The 20173-nt window shown below is 52.5% G+C and overlaps 1 protein-coding gene across 5 annotated transcripts in view; it reads left to right on the forward strand.

Annotated features, from left to right (window-relative positions):
- Positions 1-20173, forward strand: part of OTOF (otoferlin) — an 81152-nt gene that overhangs the window by 11231 nt on the left and 49748 nt on the right. For 2 of the 5 annotated variants that reach the window (XM_033055771.2, XM_033055772.2), the window contains exons 4-5: positions 2739-2838; positions 7583-7794. In XM_033055771.2, the coding sequence (XP_032911662.1) occupies positions 2739-2838; positions 7583-7794 (312 nt within the window). Of the gene's footprint in view, positions 1-2738; positions 2839-7582; positions 7795-10869; positions 10957-13283; positions 13320-15028; positions 15065-15625; positions 15647-16406; positions 16455-18538; positions 18575-20173 lie in introns of those variants that run through there. The other 3 variants (XM_042779125.1, XM_033055769.2, XM_042779124.1) reach the window with 3 other exon arrangements.

Raw genomic sequence — 20173 nt, forward strand, 5'->3', positions numbered from 1 at the left:
CATGGATGTTTAGAGATGCCATTCCCAAAAAAGAGCCTCTCCCTGGCTGCAGGAGCAGAACTTGCCCATGGATCAAACAGAGCCCAAAGGCAGCGGGAGCAGAGGAGGGAGAACGGGATTTCCTGGCCTGGAGGATGCTCTTGGCACAGACAGGTGGAATTCCTGTCCTTGGAAAACCTCAGAGCAGGCAAAGCCTGGCCGGATTAATGGGATTCACCACCACCCCAGTCACTGTGTCCCTGGAATCGCCTCAGGGATCCCAGAGGCATCCCTGGAAGTTGGGATGCACCATGAGGGCAAGGCCTGGTGGGTCCCGGGCTTTGGAGCACCCCGGACTCCCTGATCCCGGGATTTGAGCGAGCTCCAGGCACAGAACCGGCCTGGCTGGGGCTGGAAACCGGAGCTGCTCCTCCGGGCTGATAAAATTACAGATGACCCAGAAAATTTCCCTTTTTTTCCATCAGCAGAAATGCCGGGGAAGGGAGGGAGCAGGGCCCTGATGAATTATGGAACACTTGGAATTGAACGGCTGCACAGACAAGTCCTGAATATTTAATTCTGTCTTGTTCGGATCCTACTGGGGGGGGAAGCAGCTCGGGAAGGATCCGAGGGGGGACAGGAGCTTCTCTGGGATCCTGTGCCAGGGCTCACCACCCTCCCGGCCAGGAATTCCTTCCCAAGATCCCCCTTTCTCAGTTTAAAGCCATTCCCTGTGTCCTGTCCCTCCTTCCTTGTCCCCAGTCCCTCTCCAGCTCTCCTGGAGCCCCTCCAGGCCCTCCAAGGGGCTCTGAGCTCTCCTTGGATCCTTCCCTTCTCATTCCCAACATTCCCAACTTTTGGAGCAGCTCCGTGGCCTCCTCTGGATCGCTCCAGCAGCTCCACATCCCAGAGCTGGAGCAGAGGGGATATTCCGGGAGGAATTTCCTGTTGCTTCCTCAGCCCTCTCTGGGAACTGAGCACCTGGGAGTCAAAAGCGCCTGGATCCACCTGGATCCAAGAGGAGCAGAGAACCTCCACCACACTCGGGAATGTTTGGGATTCCAAGCAGGATAAAAAACAGGGACACCTGCAGGAATCCAGAGCCCTGCAGGCTCCACTCCTGAGGAATAGCTGGAATTGGCCTGGATGATCCTTGTGGGACCTCTCCAACTCAGAATATTCTGTGGAATAAAGCCAGGCTTTTCTCCAGGAATACATTCCAAACAAAAGTGCTGCTGCTCTGGCAGTTGGGATAATGTTGTTTTCCATACCCTGAAATCCAGGTGGATACAGCAGCATTTTCCTCACCTTGGAGAAGAAGAAGGACTTTTCCATGGGATGCATTATTTCTTCTGGATTGGGAATTATTGAGTAAACAATATGTCCTCCTCTTCCTCGGAGACAGAGCTCTGCTGGGATTGATCCTTGCTTGGAACACGGAAAATGAGGGATGGAAGTGGAAGTCCTGCAGGGACCTGGAGGGGCTGGAGCGTGTCCAGGGAAGGGAATGGAGCTGGGCAAGGGGCTGGAGCCCCAGGAGAGGCTGAGGGAGCTGGGAAAGGGGCTCAGCCTGGACAAAAGGAGCCTCAGGGGGGACCTTGTGGCTCTGCACAACTCCCTGCCAGGAGGGGACAGCCAGGGGGGGTCGGGCTCTGCTGCCAGGGAACAGGGACAGGAGGAGAAGGAGGTTCAGGTTGGATATTGGGAACAATTCCGTTGTGTCATTGGAGCTTGGAGCCATCTGGGATCATGGAGGGAATTGGGTAGAACGGGATGAGCTACAGGGTCCATCCCCACCCAAAGCATTCCATGATTCCATGACGTGGTGCAGACGGATGAGGGAAAGTCCCTGGTCCTTGTTTGAGTCTCCAGCATGGAAATCACTGTGGACATTCCATATGGAAAAGGCCACTTCTGGATCCCTCAGCTGCATCCCAGGAATTCAAGAGTGATGGTTCCCAAACCTCCTTCTTTCCTTATCCCAACAGCATTCCCTTGGAATGACTCCTCTCTCGGCTTCTCCTTTTTTCCATCCTCTCCACTGATCCAGGATCTCACCTCTCCCTCTTCCTGCAAAGCCCCCCCCAGACCCTCAGATAGCAAAGCCCTTTTCCCGTGAAAACCAGGATTTGGTGGGTGAAATCTCCCAGGATTCCTGTCTATTGGAATTCAAAATGCAGGGAAATCTCAAACCATTAGGCCTGTGAGCCAAAGCTCAGAATCAAACACAGGATTTGATTTGAAACCTTGGAGAAAACTCCCAAACTTAGGTGCTAGAAGCAAGAATGTGGGTTTATAGTCTAGAGCAGAAACATGTTAAGTTGAGAAAAGTTTAGCATTTAGAAATTAAGATATAGAAGAAATTAGAAGTAGTTACAAAGGTGACCAGAAGTTTCAGAGTGCAGCACTGTAGGTTTGTGTGCCATAACATGATCGGCTAAGAAAGCTCACACTGCAGTATGAGTCAATAACACGAAATATCTTAGTACTGGGTTAGAAACATAAATATTCTTCCTGGCAGTGTTTTATTGGCCAATAAACCCTTAAAAGGTCCTGCAGTCAGAAGTCCTGTGACTTCTGAGCCACGTGGTGAGGATCTGTGAGAGGAACTCACCGTTCCTGCCTGTGTGGAAGATGAGAGAAATAAACCACACTTCCCAAAGCACCCAGAGGTGCTGTGTCTGCTTCACTGGAATAAATCCCTGCCCAGGAATTGTGATGTAGGAGCCGTAAGCTCAGAGCTGTCCTTCGCTCCGCAGGCTCATCGGGACGTTCCGGATGGTGCTGCAGAAGGTGGTGGCGGAAGGGCAGCTGGAGGTGACGGACACGCTCATTGATGACAACAACTCAGCCATCCAGGTGCGCCACCAAGGGGAGGGGAGCGCATTCCCATCGCATTCCCATCGCGTTCCCATCACATTCCCATCATTCCTTTGTGTGTCCGAGTCCCTGCTGAGTCGTGGGAACGGGAATGTTGTTCCCACCCGGATCCCCAGCCGTGCCTCGATCCCGTTACTCCTGGTCAGGAGGGATGAGGCAGCCGGGAATGTCCGGAGGGTGCACGGTGGAGTCCGGTTTGGAGAAGCGTGGGAAGTTTGGGATGGGGGAAAAAGCAGGGATGGATCCGGTTTGATCCGAGCATGGACACGGGGAGCCAGGGCCCAGGATGGAATCCCTGAATTCCAGATTGGTTTGGGTGGGAAGGGGCTTTAAATCCCATCTCATTCCAATCCTGACACCTTCCACTATCCCAGGGTGCTCCAGCCTGGCCTTGGATATTCCCAGGGATCTAGGGATTCTCTGGGAATTCCAGCCCAGACAAGAATTCCTTCCCAAGCTCCCCTTTCCCAGTGGGAGCCATTCCCTGGCTCCTGCCCCTCCAACCCTTTCCCAAATCCCAGCTCTCCTTTCCCTCTGCAAAAGGCTCTGAGGATTCCCTGGATCCTTCCCTGCTCCAGCTGCACATTCCCAGCTCTCCCAGCCTGGCATTGGATCCATCCCCATCTCAACTCCTCTCTGGGAAGGAATTTCAGGAACGAGGGGATTCCCTTGGAATCTTGTGACTCCAGGAAGGGTCTCCCTTCTCCTTTCCTCCCTTTTACATCCCAAACTTCCATAAAAATCCCGGATTCTGAGTGTCCTTTGTTGTGGAATCATGGAATGGTTTGGGTGGAAAGGGACCTTAAAGCTCATCCAGTTCCAGAGGACAGGGATGGGTGGGATATTGGGAAGGAATTCCTGGCTGGGAGGGGCTGGGCTGGAATTCCCAGGGAATCCCTGGATCCCTGGGAGTGTCTAAGGCCAGGCTGGGACAGTGGGAGGTGTCAGGGTTGGAATGGGATGGGATTCCAGTCTGGGATTCCAGGATTCCATCCCAAGCCCTGGCCAGGCTCGGAGGCTCCTCCTCGTGCCTGGGTTACTTAATTCCAAAATCCTCATTGCTTTCCCATCAGGAATTTTGGAGGGCTCAACTTCCCCTTGTGACACTGAAGGATCCAAAAAATCTGGGATTTTTCCTCCTTCGGAGCATGGTTTCAACCAGGCAACTTCCCCATAACCCAGAGAGCAGCTGGGATTGTTTTTTCCCAAGCACATCTGCACTCCTTGAGTTTTCCCTCCCTCCTCAGGACTGGATTCCTGGTTTCCATTGTTCCAATTCCCCCGTCCCCCCAGGAGAAGCCACTTCATGGAATCGTGCTCCTCTCCCTGCTAATTCCAAGAATTCCGCGCACCTGCCCCTGTCCGTGGTGCTGGATGAGGCAGCGACTTCCCGGGAAAAGCGGGCGGATGATTTTTAATGGAACCCCCGGGGCTGGAAACCAGGATCAGAAATAGCCGCGTTTCCAAGCCAGTTCCAAAACTCCGTTTCCATGGGAAACGGCTCCCGGAGATGGGAACGGCGGCTGCTCCGAGCAGGGGGAGCTTTTCCATCGGGATGGGGGATCGGGAAGAGGGGACTGGGGGGGTTCTCATCCTGCTTTTCCCAGAGGGGTGGAAATGATGGGATTCCAGGTGAGGAGCTGCTGGGATTTTCCGTGTGATCCAAGGGAAAAAACAGAGCCAGAGTCCAGAGGAGAGCCCGGAGCTGCTCCCGGGGCTGGGAGAGCTGGGAATGTGCAGCTGGATCAGGGAAGGGTCCTGGGAATCCTCGGAGCCTTTTCCATAGGGAAAGGACAGCTGGGATAAAGGATGGAGGAGTGGGACAGAGGGAATGGCTTCCACTGGGAAAGGGGAGCTTGGGAAGGAATTCCTGGCTGGGCTGGAATTCCCAGAGCATCCCTGGATCCCGGAGAGTGTCCAAGGAAAGGTTGGAGCCACCTGGGATAGTGGGAGGTGTCAGGGATTCTGGGATCAGGGACACTTGGAATCCATCCCGAGTGATTTTTATGGAATTCAGGGATGGAAAAGGGAAGGGAGACCCTTCCTGGAGTCCCAAATTCCCAGTGAAGCCCCTGGATGCTGAAATTCCTTCCTGGAGAGGAGTTGGGATGGGGATGGATCCAACCCCAGGTTGGGAGAGCTGGGAATGTGCAGCTGGAGCAGGGAACGATCCAGGGAATCCTCAGAGCCTTTTGCAGAGGGAAAGGAGAGCTGGGATTTGGGAAAGGGCTGGAGGGGCAGGAGCCAGGGAATGGTTCCCACTGGGAAAGGGGAGCTTGGGAAGGAATTCCTGGCTGGGCTGGAATTCCCAGAGCATTCCTGGATCCCTGGGAATATCCAAGGCCAGGCTGGAGCACTGGGAGGTGTCAGAATAGGAATGGGATGGGATTTCAGGTCTTTTCCCACCCATCCCACAGCAGTTTCTGGGAACAGCCTCATTTTCCCATAATGGAACACAAAGGAAAAGTTGGGAATTGTTTTCCTTTTTCTGGGCTGGCTGAGAACAATCCCTGGCAGCTCCCACCCTCCCTCCTGGCTTTATTGCCTTGGCCAGGAGATGAAAAACTCCAGGAACGCCACAGCCAGGAGCAAAATTCCAGCCGTGTCCAGGCTCCTAGAACAGAAAAACCAGGATGGCTCTGAATTAAATTTTTCTCAAGCAGCAGGGAAATAAAAAAATCAATTTAAAATCCCCAGGGAAAGATCAACTCCTCCCAGCTCTGCGGGGAATTTTCTCCTTCTTCATTTTCTTTCCCATTCCATTGTTTCCAACGGGAATTTCTCCTGATTCCAACCCACACCTCCTAATTGCCCTTCCAAGGCATGATCCCACTCATCACACAAATCTTTCACTTTGTTATATCCTTCATTTTTCCTGCCCTGAAAGGATTTTTAAACCCTTAAATCCAGCTGGGAAAGGAGATTTTTACCCAAATGTCCAAAAATGTGAAAATCTGAATATTCCAACTTTGATCCTTGTTTTAACCTCCTCATTTCCTGTGGTTTTTGTCGTTGTTTTTTTGGGTTTTTTGTGTTTTTGTTTTTGTTTTTTGGGTTTTTTGTGTTGTGGGTTCTTTTTTGGGTTTTTTTGTGGTTTATTTCTTTTTCTTTTTCTTTTACTTTTTTTGGGGTTTTTTTGGTGTATTATTTTTTTTTTTGGTGTCTTGGAGGGGTTTCTGTTTGCTTTTTTTTGGGTTTTTTTTGGTTTTTGGTTTTGGTTTTGTTTGGGTTTTATTTGTTGTTTTTTTCTCCTCATTCTCCAACAGCTTGGTGGGGGTAACAGCGAGGAAAATTAGGTGTGATTGACTCAAATTTGGGTTTTGCACAAAAAAAAAGAACAGAAATCAATCAAAAGCTTCCCCCAGAGCTCCATCCCCAGCTGGGACTGAGTCACCCTTCGGCTGTCACGTGTGGAATGCTCAGAATCCCCGTGGAATTGCTGCTGTCTTCCCAAATCTTGGATGTTCCAGCCTTCCATCATCCCTTTGTTTGGAGCTTAAACACAAACATGGGGAAAGGAGGATTTCTGTGAGAAATTTCCCTGTTTTTTAACCTTTTTTTTGATGTTTTTTATCTGAAATTCATTGTTTTGAACCCAAAATAACAGATAATTTCTCCATGGAAGCAGAGTGGAGGTGGAAAAGTGTTTTTTCCTTGTACTTTAATCTCAGCTACAGCTGTCAGCTTTTCATTTTTTTAGGAGAGGGAATTGGGAATTGCTTTGTGGCATTTTCCCCCCAATTTGCTTTGTCCAAATCTGAGCTTTTAGAAGGATTTTGGCCGTGGGAGAAAAAGGCAGCAGGGTGAAATCCCACAGACTTGATTCCATTTGGAATCCAGGGAAATATTTTAGGGAGAAAAAAGGAAAAATTTTAGGGAGAAAAATGCTTGAAAGCTCCAAACCTGAATTTGCTGCAACCTGGAGTAAGTTGGGAATGGCCACATGGAAAAGGGAGAGGAATTCACTCGGAGTTGATTCATCCAAGGATGTTTATATTAGAGATTGGATATAGGATATTGGGAAGGAATTCCTGGCTGGAAGGGGCTGGGATGGAATTCCCAGAGAAGCTGTGGCTGGCCTGGGATCCCTGGAGTGTCCAAGGAAAGGTTGGATGGGGACTGGAGCAGCCTGGGATAGGGGGAGGTGGAATGGGAATGGGATGAGTTTGAAGGTCCCTTCACACCCAAATCATTCCAGGATTCCATGATCCATAGGAATCTTGAGATGACGTTTGGACACCGCCAGTGCCAGGTCCCTCCGTGTCTTCATGGCCAGACTGGGAGATCCAAACCAGAATCGATCCAATTCTCCCCAGGGATGCCCATTCCTTAAAAATTCCCTGCCCTACCCGGAGACAGGACCAGGTTGGAGTAAAGCACCACAAATCCATGGATTAGCAGCATCCCAGGGTAAAATTCCCGACAAAGTGATGGACCAGGGGACACGGCTCCACCAGGAGCTGGCTCCATCTGCTCCTGGAGCCTTCAGCTGGTCCCAGGATTCACAGCTCTGCCGGGCTTTCAACAGGTCTGGGATGCGCCAGGAATTCCTGGTGATCCAGGACCATGGTCAGATCCCTCTCCAGCCAAAGCTTCTCTCTGAGTGTCCAGGAATGGAGAAATTTTAGGATCAGCGAGGCTAAAACATCCAACAGCCAACGCTCTTCCCGCTTTTTTTCCTGGGATATCCCACGGGCGCTGATGGCGTCTCCGTGTTTTGCAGACCAGTGTCTCCATCGAGATCCGCTACCAGGCCCTGGATGGGACGGTGGGCACCTGGAACGACAAGGAATTCCTGGAGACGCCCAGCGTGCACTCGGAAGGGGATGGGAGGTATTCCCTGGAGACCGACAGCCTCCTGTCCGGCCACCGGCATGGCTCCGACACCTGTCCCGGGAAATCCAACCAGCAATCCGCGGAGAGGAGCTTCCGGAGGTAACGGGATGCAGAGCTCCTGGGTGTGGGAATGTGGGGGGGATTGGGAGGGCTTGGATTGTTGGGAAAGGGCGGAGTCATCCCAGGACTGCTCCAAGGGGCATCTCCTACCCTCAGAGGATCCATGGAACAGCTCCAGGTGAGGATCCATGGAACAGCTCCAGGTGAGGATCCATGGAACAGCTCCAGCTGAGGGTGGGATCCAGGTGTCCTCCAGCAAATCCTGGTGATCCTGGACAGAGCTGAACTTCCAGGATTGCAGCACAGGGAGAGAATATGTAATTCCATGTAAATCCAGAGAGGATAAAAGGTCTGGATGGGGGTCAGGGCTCACAGGTGATTCCATGGAATAGCTCCAGGTGAGGATCCATGGAACAGCTCCAGGTGAGGGTGGGATCCAGGTGTCATCCAGCAGTTCCTGGTGCTCCAGGACAGAGCTGAACTTCCAGGATTGTAGCACTTGGAGGGAAAATATCATTCCAGATCTTGAGGGGGTAAAAGTTCTGGATGGAGGTCAGGGATAAAAGGTGGATCCATGGAATCCAGGTAAGGATCCACGGAACAACTCCAAGTGAGGGTGGGATCCATGTGGCCTCCAGCAGATCCTGGTGCTCCAGGTTAGAGCTAAGCTTCCGGGATTGTAGGACATGGAGAGAAAATGTCATTCCATGTAAATCCTGATGGGTTAAAAGTTCTGGATGGGGCTCAGGGCTCACAGGAGGATCCACGGAACAGCTCCAGGTGAGAGTGGGATCCTCGTCACCCCAACAGCTGCTGGTGCTCCAGGACAGAGCTGAACTTCCAGGATTATAGCACATGGAGGGAAAATGTCATTCCATGCAGATCCCGAGGGGATGGAGGGTCTGGCTCTGGGCCAGGCCTCACTGTGGGATTTAGGTCCAGCTGCAATCTCAGGTGTCCATGGAGCCCATGGTGCTCCCAGGATTGAGGTGGTTCCAGGGCAGCACTGGGATCTCAGTCACTCCTGGGATAAGTGAAATCCCACACCAGGTGACTCCTGCTGGGAATTCCTGGGGAATTCCAAGGTGGCAGGTGGGACACCTCCAGTTCTCCCAAGGGAAGTTCCAGTTTTCCCTTCGTTTAGGGATCTGTGGCTTTCCTTGGGTGTCTTTGTGAGCTCCTGGGATCAATCCCAGGGACTGAATCCCAACATTCCTTGACACAAAGCTGCTGGAACCAGCTGCAATCCCAGCCCAGTGACTGGGAATGCTGCAGGTGATTCCACTGGGATGGAGTCAGAGCTGGGATCCGTTCTCCATGAGCCTGTGGATACTCAGGGCACAATCCTCGGAGCCCCATCCCTGGCGGTGTCCAAGGAATTCCTGGATGTGGCACTCAGTGCTGTGGGTTGGTGACAGGGTGAACTCGATCATCCTGGAGGGATTTTCCAACTTCTGAGATTCTGTAAATCCAGGATTTGCAGCCACAGGGGGATTAATGGAATGCTAAGGTGGCTTTTCCAGGCAGCTTTCCACAGTTTTTGGGGTTGTGGTTTTGTCCATGGGTCCATCTCTCAAATCCATTGGAAAAAGGGAACAACTGGAAGAGGGGAGACATCAAAGTCCTGAGGTTGCTGGAATTCTTAGGGAATGAGATGGAGGTGGAAGGGAGACTCTGGAAGTGGGAGAGGGGGGCAGTGAAGGCAGAGCAGGGTCCTGGTGTCACCCACGGCTCCCTTGGGAATACCACATTCCCTGCCTGCTTCTCATGGATCAACCACTTCCACGGTGATGGGTACAGAAGGATGATCCCTGTATTCCTAAATCCTGGAATCATGGAATATCAGAACCATTTCAGCTGGAAAATCCCTCTGAGAGCACCAAGTCCAAACATTCCCTGGCACTGCCAAATCCCTAAATCCACACGGCAGCCCAGCCTGGAGCTGTGAATCCAAACAGAGCACTTGGAATCAGCTGCTTTTCCCATCCCATTTCTCCCTGTCGGGGTTATCTCATTTTGGACCACATTCCATCAGGGATTAGCACTTCATTGTGGCCAAAAAAAGGGAAAACTTGTTTTTCCGCACAGAATGAGATAGGGAATATCCCTCTAATTGCTCACATCCCTCCAAGGCAGTTCATTAACTGTGGGAACTGGGCTGAATCCAGGAAATTTTCAAGCAAATTGGAAGCACGACTTCGTTTCCCAGCTCAGCGAACCGGGACGAGGCGGAGCGGGAATTTGGGGATGGATTAAACAGGCGGATCTGAGCAGGGAGCCAGGAATGGCGTGGCTGGAAGGGGGGGTGAGGCTGCCTGGGATGGGATATCAGAGTCCTGCCTGTGCTACTGGAATTTGGGGATGCAGGGAGCACGATGGATGCTCCATCCCTCGTGGAAGTGTCCAGGGAAAAGTTGGGATTTGGAGCAGCCTGGGACGGGGGAGGTGTGGGACTGGGTGGGATTTAAGGTCGCTTCCCACCCAAACCAGTCTGGGATTCCAGGGAACTGGAGGATGCTGCTGGGATGGCTCCAGGATGGATCCTGTGGGATGCAGCTCTATGAGATTAAAGTAAAAAATTAAGGATCCAGGGAGAACTTGGAGCCACTTCCCGAGCCCCAAGGGGCTCCAGGAGAGCTGGAGAGGGACTTGAGAACAAGGATGGAGGGCCAGGAGCCAGGAATGGCTTCCCACTGGGAAAGAGGAGCTTGGGGTGGGATCTTGGGATGGAATTCCAGGCTGGGAGGGTGGGGAAGGGCTGGGCTGAAATTCCCAGAGGAGCTGCCCCATTTTAGGAAGATTTGTGGCATTTACTGAGGGATGTGCAGAGCCTTGTCCTGGGTGGGGGCTCCAGGTTGGATATTGGGAACAATTCCTGCCTGGAAAGGGCTGCCCACCCCTGGCACAGCTGCCCAGCACATCCAGGCCATTCCCATTCCTGGAGGGATTTCAAATCCCTGTGGATGTGGCACCTGGGGCCATGGATCAGGGCTGGCAGTGCTGGGGATGGTCGGACTCGGAGAGCTTTTCCAACCCAAAGGACTCAGAGATTCCATGACTTTGGAATCCTGAATCCATGAAGGACAGGGCTGATGTTTGCGGTGTTCCCAGCAGCATGGAAGAGGACGAGCTGTATTTCCACAGTGAGGATGAGCTCCTGGGAGAGGGGGATTCCCTGAGCCAGGGATCCCTGGACACGAGGTAGGGAGAGGCTCCGCAGTGCTGTGCTGCTCCCTGCCTTTTCCCAAAGGATCTCCCACGGGAATTGTCCCTGAATTCCCATTCCTGGGCTGCTGGCGGGGAGGAGAAGGGATGGACCAGCCAGAAGAGCAGCCTTGGAATGGGATCCCGGATGGAGATCCCAAGGCTGGGACATTCCTTTCTCTTTGAGGTGCCCTCCTGTCTCCATGTCCTGTCCCCAGGACCCAGGATCAGCCATTCCCATGGGAATGAACCCCCTGTGTGTGCATGGAAGTTTGTTTGCTGTGGTTTTTCTTGGTGTGGCAAAGGAGTTTGGGAAGGAGCCAAAGAAAGCGAATTCCAGGTGAAATCCCAGCGATTGTCCCAAGGGAAGCTCAGCCACAGGAGGGGAAAAGCTCCTGAATTCCTATGGGATGAGGGATGGCAGGAAGGACACGGAGGGGCTCATAAAAACAGGATTTAACTCTGGCTCTGCCTTGGATAGGGCAGAGCTGGACCTGGTGATCCCTGTAGGGCCCTTCCAGTGCAAAATATTCCATCCCATGGATCCCATCCCATCCCATCCCGCCTTTTCCCTGGCTGGGCCATGGATTCTATTGGATATCAGGACCTGGATCATCTATCCCATGATTCCTGGTCAGTCTGGATCTGTTCTGGCTGTGAGGGGCAGGAATTCCCACAGCCCTTTCTCATGGAAGTCAGGGATGAGGGAGGATGTGGAAATAAATTTGGGAGAGGGAGATTCCCAAACAGAGCTGCTTAAATGAGTTGTTTAGGGATAACAGGAATAGAGGCATGGAAGGGGATGATGCAGGGAATACTGGAAATACAGGAAATTCCTGGGATGGGAAAGGTTTATCCCTCATCCCAAACAATTCCCAGGTCTCAGCACCTCTGGGGGTGTTAATGGGATCTTATCCCACTGTTTTCTCTGAGAATTCCTGGAGGATTTTGCTCCAGCCTGGCTTGGGCTGTAGCAAACACATGCTGGAATTTACCAGGAACTAAAAGAGTTGGGAATAAAGGAAAAGAAAGGTGAGAGGTTCCATATTCCAGCTTTTGGGAAGGATCCAAAGGCACTCAGATGCGAACCATCCTTGGAATCCAAGGAAGGGCTTTGGTTAAAATTCCTTTGGGAACAAAAACGTCCTGGCTCGAATGTTCTGGCTGGGAAGGGACCTTAGAGCTGATCCCTTTCCAATCCTGACACTTTCCATGATCCCAGGCTGCTCCAAGCTCCATCCAGCCCGGCCTTGGACACTCCCAGGGATCCAGGGGCGGCCACAGCTTCTCTGGGAATTAGATCCCAGCCCTTCCCCACCCTCCCAGGGAACAATTCCTTCCCAAAATCCCATCTAAATCCAGCCTTTTAAACCTTCCCTCTGCTTTTCCCGGCATTCTATCCCTTATCCAAAATCTGTTTCTGGACACAGGGTCCTGGTTTCATTTCTATCTTTTCCGGTGACCAATCCCACCATCCCAGGCATTCCCTTCCCTGTTCTGCCTTTCTCCCACCCCACTCCCAGCTTGGAGCCCCTGGAGAATCCCCTGGGATTCAGACACAGAGAGGGCTGAGCCAGGAGATCCCGGATTTTGGCAGCTCTGGAAGCAGAGGAAGATCCCACTCCGGCAGATCCAGGAGAAGCTTCATCCCGTTCCCATGGAGCACAGCACGCACATGAAGGATTTTGGGAATTGTGCCGATTCCAGGGGAAGCAGATCCATCTTTTCCTTGGCCGCTGCTGGATCCAGGCTGATCCCTTGGTCTGACACAGGGAATTTTTTGCCTTCATTCCCTCTTTTCCCAGGATATCCCTAGGAATATGTGAACCTCCTGTGTCCACAGATCCAAGTGGATGCTTCTGCTTTGGAATTTCCCAAAAATTGGGGAATTTCTGTGTAAACAGGACCCTCCACCAAGCAAACCGTGCAGCTTTCAAAAGGATGGGAAGGGCTTTCCAAAGCTTGGGAATTCCCCTTTCCTCCTTCCAGGAATCCTGGCACCCGCCCATTCTCACTTTTCCTTTGGGATTTGAGCAAATCCATTCCAAGGAAAAGGAAGGAGTGGGAAAAGGAGGTCAGGCAGGAGGGAACCACTTGGAAAAGGTGGGATATTGGCCAAATATCCCCCAAAATCCAGTCTGGGACAAACCTGGATCCTGTGGACACAATGGGAAGCAGCCTGGGGGGATCCTGGGATTCCATGCATGGAGTGCTTTGCTGTGCCAGAGTGTTCCCAGGTTTTTCCTGGTTTATAAAACAATGGAAGAGCCCTTTATCCTCACATCACAGCTGGAATTTTTCCTCTCTCCCTGTAAATTCCCAAGCCTTGGAGATGAAGCAGAAGAAGATCAGCATTCCAGGTAAATCCCCGTGGCAGATCCCACCCCACTCCAAAGCTCCAAAGAAAATTCCTTGAATCCAGGAAAACACATCAAGGCTTGGATCTGTTAAATTCCATTTTCGTGTTTCCCTGGGGATCCCAATTTTGGAATCTGCTTATCCCGCACAGAATCCAGGGATGGAGGAGCCAGGAATGGGAGTTGGAACCTTCCCATGTTCCAGATCCCTGGAATGGCTTTGGCTCCTTGATCCATTTGGAACTTTAACCAAACACATCCATGGAAAAAAAATGGCAGGAAAGGCTCCAGAACGGGGAAATAAAGAACTGGAAAAAAAATCCAACCTGGATAAAAAAAAATCCCAGGACAGGATCCTTCAAAAAACAGGGCAGTGTTCCAATGAGGAAATCAGAAAAGAATGGGAAAAATTCAATATTGGGAAGGAATTGTTCCCTGTGAGGGTGGGAAGGGGCTGGGATGGAATTCCCAGGGAGTTTGTGGCTGCCCTGGGATCCCTGGGAGTGTCCAAGGCCAGGCTGGAGAATCTGGGATAGCGGGAATTGTCCCTGCCCATGGAATGGGATGAGTTTAAAGCCCTTTCCCACCCAAACCATTCCAGGATTCTGCAATCCCAGGATTTATTCACCGATACAGACTCACCCTTAGATTCCCGGGAAAAGTCAGGAGGGGTGGGCGCTTCCAGAGGCAGTTCAGGAACTGCCAAAACCTGTGTGAGCCCAGCTCCCAGCCCCCTGGAAACCAAGATCCCGGGAAGCAGCATCCGATAGGGGCTGTCCTTGAAATATTCATGGCGAGGACAGAGCTCGGAGCCGAAAGGAATCTGCTCCCGGTGAATTATTGATGGAAGCTTTTCTTTCGTGTCCCGGTGGATCCGAGCCTTGTCCGACTGCCTGTTGCTAATTATCCCTCTGGCACCTGCTCCAAAGTTGGGATCTGTGCCAGGAATGGCAGAACTTGGGATGAAAATCCCCACAGGTTGCCCCAGAGCATTCCCATTCCCATTCCCATATGGATGTGGAGCTTGGGGACATGGATCGGTGCTGGGAATGGCTGGAATTTGGGATAATGGGTAATTCATCCATGTACAAATGGATAAGAAGGTCCAAAATTCCCAAATCCATGTGGCATTTGGGCACGGATCACTGGGATGTCACAGTGCCACCACCAGGATGAACAGGAAGTTTGGCATCCTTTCCATCCTGGGAAAAAAATCCCAGTCAAGGTTTTCCATACTTTTTTTCCCAACCCTTCAATTAAATTTAATTAAATTAATAATTTAATGTGCCATTAAATTCATGGGGGAAAAAAAAATGCATCCCGAGGATCCTGAAACTCAGGAAAAGGTTCAAACCAATGGAGCAGGTTCTGCTGAGAGTCCCAGGGCAGAGCTTGCAGAACCTGGAGATCTTTCCTGGATTCTGGGAATGTGAATTGCCCCCAGCCAGTCCTGGTGGAGGAGATTCCCAGATGGAGCAGGAGCGATGGATAATGCTCGAAGCGCTGGAGGCAGCCCCTGTTCCTCCAGCTGGAAGCACAGATCCGGGTTTTTCCCAGGAATAGAGCAGGATGCACAGCTGGAATTCCCTCCCTGGAGCACCCAGAGCTTGGACACAGCCCCATCCCCCTGGGAAGGGGTGTCCCTCCTCCCTCAGGAATGTTTGGACTTGACTGGAATTTTTTTCTCTCTTTCTCTCTGGTGCCTCATCCAGGATTAAGTTTAACGATGGATACAAGGCAGTGGCAAGGTACCAAAAATGTCCTGGTGGGAGGGGCCCCAGATTTTGGGCGGGGATCTGAGGTTTTGACAGTTTTGGGGGATTTCTCCCATCCCAGCCCCTCCCAGGCACCCAAATCCTACAGAGAGGTGCTGATCCCGGCATAAATGCAGGATTTCGGATTCAGGTCAGGCTCATCCTGTGCTCCCTCTGCACCTTATCCCACACGGTGATTCCAGGAACTGCAGTGCCAGGACACAGGGAATGGGTTCCCACTGCCACAGGACAGGGATGGATGGGATATCGGGAAGGAATTCCTGGCTGGGAGGGTGGGAAGGGGCTGGGATGAAATTCCCAGAGAAGCTGTGGCTGCCCCAGGATCCCTGGGAATGTCCAAGGCCGGGCTGGAGCAGCCTGGGATAGTGGACGGTGCTGGGAATGGAATGGGATGGGATGGGATGATCCTTAAGGTCCCTCCCACCCAAACAATTCCTGGGATTTGGGGATCAGACCCTCCTCCTGTCCTGCTCCCATTGGGAATGTTCGTTAATCCCTCACGTTCCTCCTCCTGGCTCCATCTCCTCCCAACAGCGAAGACCCGGAGGATCCCAGGTACGGGACGTGGTGTCCCTGCTTCCCTTGGGAATGGTGTGTGCATGGATGGGAGCAGTCCCTGCATGGGGTTTGGATCCAGGGAAAGGCCTTTTCTGGGATCACTCACCCCTGGGATTCCCTCTGTCCTTCCTAATCCCAGCAAAGACAAGTCCTTCCAGTCAGGGACTTCCAAAGGGGCTCCCAGAGTCACGTTTGTGTGTATTCCAAGCAATCCATGGATCCTTCCATCCATTCCTCTATGCACACCTCCATCCATTGATCCATCCATCCATGGATCCATCCATGGATCCATCCATTCAGCCATCCACTGATCCATCCATCCATCCATCCATCCATCCCTCCATCCATTCCTCCATGGATCCCTTCCTCCCACTCATCCATCCATGAATCCATCCCTCCATGGATTCATCCATGGATCCATCCATGGATCCATCCACCCACCCGCAGATCCATGGATCCATCCATGCATCCATCCATGGAGCCCTCCCCCACTCATCCATCCATCCATCTGTGGATCATTCCATCCATCCATCCGTGGATCCATGGATCCCCCCCTCATTCCAGCCCTCCCAGTGCTGTCCCACCTCTACTCCCCATTCCCTGGGATCCTTGGGAAGCCCTGGAACAGGGAGCTCTCCCTGTGGGACACTCCCGGATTGCTTTTCTTGGATTGCTCCATGCATGGGGATGAGTTTGGGGGGAGGATGAGAGTCCATCCCTGGATCACAGCTCATGGAATCGCTGCTTTGGATTGCAGAGCCAAGGCCAAAGGGAAAGAGAAAAAACACCTGGTGTTGCCGTTCAGGTATCCCAAATTCCCAATCCCTGATTCCCTCCGGCTCCGGGCTCCAGCCCCTGGCAGCAGAATCCCCTGGGAACAGCAGCAGGGCAGGAGTGTGAGGCGTTTTCCCACGGAAAGTGCTCCAAACTGAGTTGTTTGAGGGATAAAATGGGAATTCTCCAGCTGTGCCCATTCCAGGCCCCCCGAGCCCAATCTGGGACTGTCCGTGGTCACCTCTGGCAGGGAGAGCTGGGCTGGAAGGGCCCAGGGAACAGGGAAGGAGGGAGAAAGAGGAATTTTGCATTGGCTGCTCCACCAGGCCCTTGGAAAAGGATCCTGGATCCCTCAGGAAGTGCAGTCACCCACCTGGACACCCTGATCCCAGTGCCAGGAATGGAGTGGATGCAGGAATCAGGAGAGGGAAGAGGTGCAGGAAACACTCGGAGTAGGAGGAGGGAAACAGAGGAAAAACTCTGGGAATGCGCTGTGGTCCTGAATCCCTCATCCAGGCCGTGATTTCCCTCCAGGAAGAGGGAAAGGACACGGGATCTGAACTTCCCTGGGATGGATCCCAGGCATGGGACATCCCAGCCCCTCTGCCCACCCAGGACAGTTTGGATCAGGAAGGGAAGGAGATTTCCAGCCGGGCTGTGGGAGGGAAGGATCCCACCCGGTGAGATCAGAGGGATGCGATCCCGCAGGGATCCTGCCTTGAATCCCGGCCAATCCATCCCCGGTGTGTCCAGCAGGACCTGGGCCAGCTCCCTGAGCTCCGGGAGGAGGCGTGGGGTGATTTAATTCCTCTCCTGGCAGCTTTTCCAATGCCGAGATGGGGTTTGGTGTTCCCAGGAGGAGCTCAACTGGCAGGGGAATCATTTTTATCAATTTTCCCGCTCTGCTCCCACAGCAGGATTTGGGATAGGGAGAAAGCAGGAATGCATGGATCACAGCAGGCTGATCCCTGCCCGTGCTGCTCTTCCCAGTTCCCCACCCGAGTTCCATTTTATGCTGGAGCTCCTTTGGAATTCTCCCAAAACCCATCCAGAAACACTTCACTATTTGATTTTTTCCCGGGTGGTTTTCCAGCAGCTCGGGCATGAGGAGCTGGAATTTCAGGCTCTGAAATCAGTCCCTTGTCCCCAGCCCGCTGTAATTAACTCCAGCCTCCTTAATTACTTCTCGAGCTGCTAAATTGCTTTCTCCTCCCTAATTGCTGCAGGACAATGAGGGCGATAAACGGGGGAGAGGGAGAGGAACAGGGAGGAAAACAGGGAAGGAGGACCCGGGAGGAAAATAGGGAAGAAAACAGGGAGGAAAAGAGGGAAGCAGGACTGGGGTGAGAAAAGAGAGAGGAAAACAGGGAGGCAGGGCCAGGGAGGAAAATTGAGAGAAGCAGGATCCAAAAGGAAAATAGGGAACAGGAGCAGGGAGGAAAAAAAAAGAGGAAAACAGGGAAGTAGGGCCTGCAGAGAGAAATGTGGGAGAGAAGCAGAAGCCAGGGAGCAGAGCAGGATCTCAGAGGGAAAAGGGAAGGAAAGGATCGGTGTTTCAGACATGGAATCGGGGAAGGGATGAGGAGTTCCAGATCCAGCCCATTCCCTGCAGCACAGGGGAATTCCATCTGGAGAGGGGATTTTGGGTTGGGATAAGGAAAACCATTCCCCTTTCCAGAAAGGAGATTCCTCATGCCCTGCCTAGGAGCTTCCCAAACCCGGGAATGAAATCCAGGAATCCTGAATGTCCCACACAGTGGTGCTGCACTAACGGCCCCAAACACAAATCCAGAGAATGTCCCCCCCCGGGGTATCCTAAGGCGTGCAGGGATGATTCCCACCTAAATGTTAAGCTCTGAGAGAGGAGGTTTGGGTGGGATACTGGGATGGAATTCCTGGCTGGGAGGGAATTCCTAGATTAGCTGTGGCTGCCCCTGGATCCCTGGCAGTGTCCAGGGCCAGGCTGGACATTGGGGCTGGGAGCACCCTGGGATAGTGGAATGTGTGCCTGCCAGGGGATTTTAGAGGTCCCTTCCAAAGAATTCCATGATTCCCTGATTCCTCAGTGCGCTCAAAAATTGTTTGCCTTTTATTCCCTCAATATTCCACCACCAGCTCCAGCAAAGGCAAGGAGAAGACCAAGGAGCACAAGTAGGTTTGCTCTCCCTGCTCCTCCTCCTCTTCATTCCCACTTTTTCCAGCTGATCCAGTTGATTTGCTCTCCCTGCTCTTCCTCCTCTTCATTCCCACTTTTCCAGCTGATCCAGTTGCTGCGCTCTCCCTTCCTCTAAAGCCAGACTGGTCCACCCTGGGAAAACTTGGCTCTCTTGGATGTGTGGCCTCGGTTTTGGAGCTTGCAGGGAATATTTATCCTTAAAATCAAGGAATATTTATCCAGCAAAATCTTTGGAGCTTGGGAGTGCCTGGAGGGACCTGAGAGGTCTTGAGGGAAGCCTGGATCCGTACGGATTGGATGGAGGGAGTTTGGACATGGACAGGGCAGGAGAAGTCTGGGTGCAGGCAGGACTCAGATCCAGCTTTTCCTTGGATATCAGGAAAAGGTTCTGCCCCCAGGGCTGGCTGGGCACTGGAACAGCTCCCCAGGGAATGGTGACATTCCCAAAGCCACCAGAGCTCCTGGAGTGCTTGGACAGGGACAGGGTGGGATTGTTGGGGTGTCCTGGGCAGGAGTTGGATCAATGGTCCCGGTGGGTCCCATCCCACTCAGGAATTCTGTGATCCAACAGCTCCTGTGCCCACATCAGTCTGCCAGGTTTCTTCAGCTCCTATTTCCTGCTTTCCTGTTATTCCCAGCTGTTTTCGTGGACACCAGACCAGGCTGATCCTCTGGCTCTGCTGGAGCAGCTCAGCTCAAATTTAAACTCAGCTCCAGGGAATGATCCTGGAATCACCCCTGGGAACTTCCCCATCCAGGAGGTCTCTCCTGGCTCCTATTCCTTGTTTTGTCATTTAGGGATCAATTCACGGCACATCCCGTGGATGAATCCCAAGGATCAACTCACGGCACATCCCATGGATGGATCCTCCCAAACAATGGGATGAAGCAGGAGGTGGGGATGAGGTGGAGAAGGAGGGAAATGTCCTCAAGGAGAGGGTGGAGTCAGGAAAAACGGGAAGAGATTTCCCAACTTCCTGTGGGAAGAGGCACAAAGGGATTGAAGGCTGGGATCTTCCCAAGGGTGGTGGGTGTAGGATGAACCTGGCAGTGGGATCTGTCCCCTGGAAGAATTCCTGACAGGTGGAATTCCTGAAATGAGCCGTGGGAATGCTGTTCCCAGCTCCCAGTAAGAGGCAGTGATTAAGATGTCCTTTTATCCATGGATAATTCACAAGTAACGGGATCTTTAACTGGAAGCTGGCCAGGAGAGAGGCTGCTCCCAGCTCCCTGCTGTGGCTCCAGATTCTGGAGATCCCCATGGGCAAAATCCTAAAGGAAAAAGGGGTTGTGGGACTAGAGACAATCCATGCTCAATCCCAGGAAATCCATGGGATGAGCACTTCCAGAGGCTGGGTGGAGTCTCTGGATTTAAACTTTGCTGGAAGTCTGTCCCAACTTGGGATTGCCATTGGGGATGTTCCATCCTCTGCCCCAAATTTTCCGGAACCCGGGTGGGATGTGACAGAGCAGCAGCGGCTCCTGCAGAGCCTCGGTTCTTCGGGAAAGCGGGAGAAGGGCGGCCAGGAGGGCTCAGGTTCCGCGGGATCCTCATGGAATATTCATGTGGAGAC

This window comes from Catharus ustulatus, chromosome 3 (assembly GCF_009819885.2).
Source record: "Catharus ustulatus isolate bCatUst1 chromosome 3, bCatUst1.pri.v2, whole genome shotgun sequence".
Classification (NCBI taxonomy): Eukaryota; Metazoa; Chordata; class Aves; order Passeriformes; family Turdidae; genus Catharus; species Catharus ustulatus.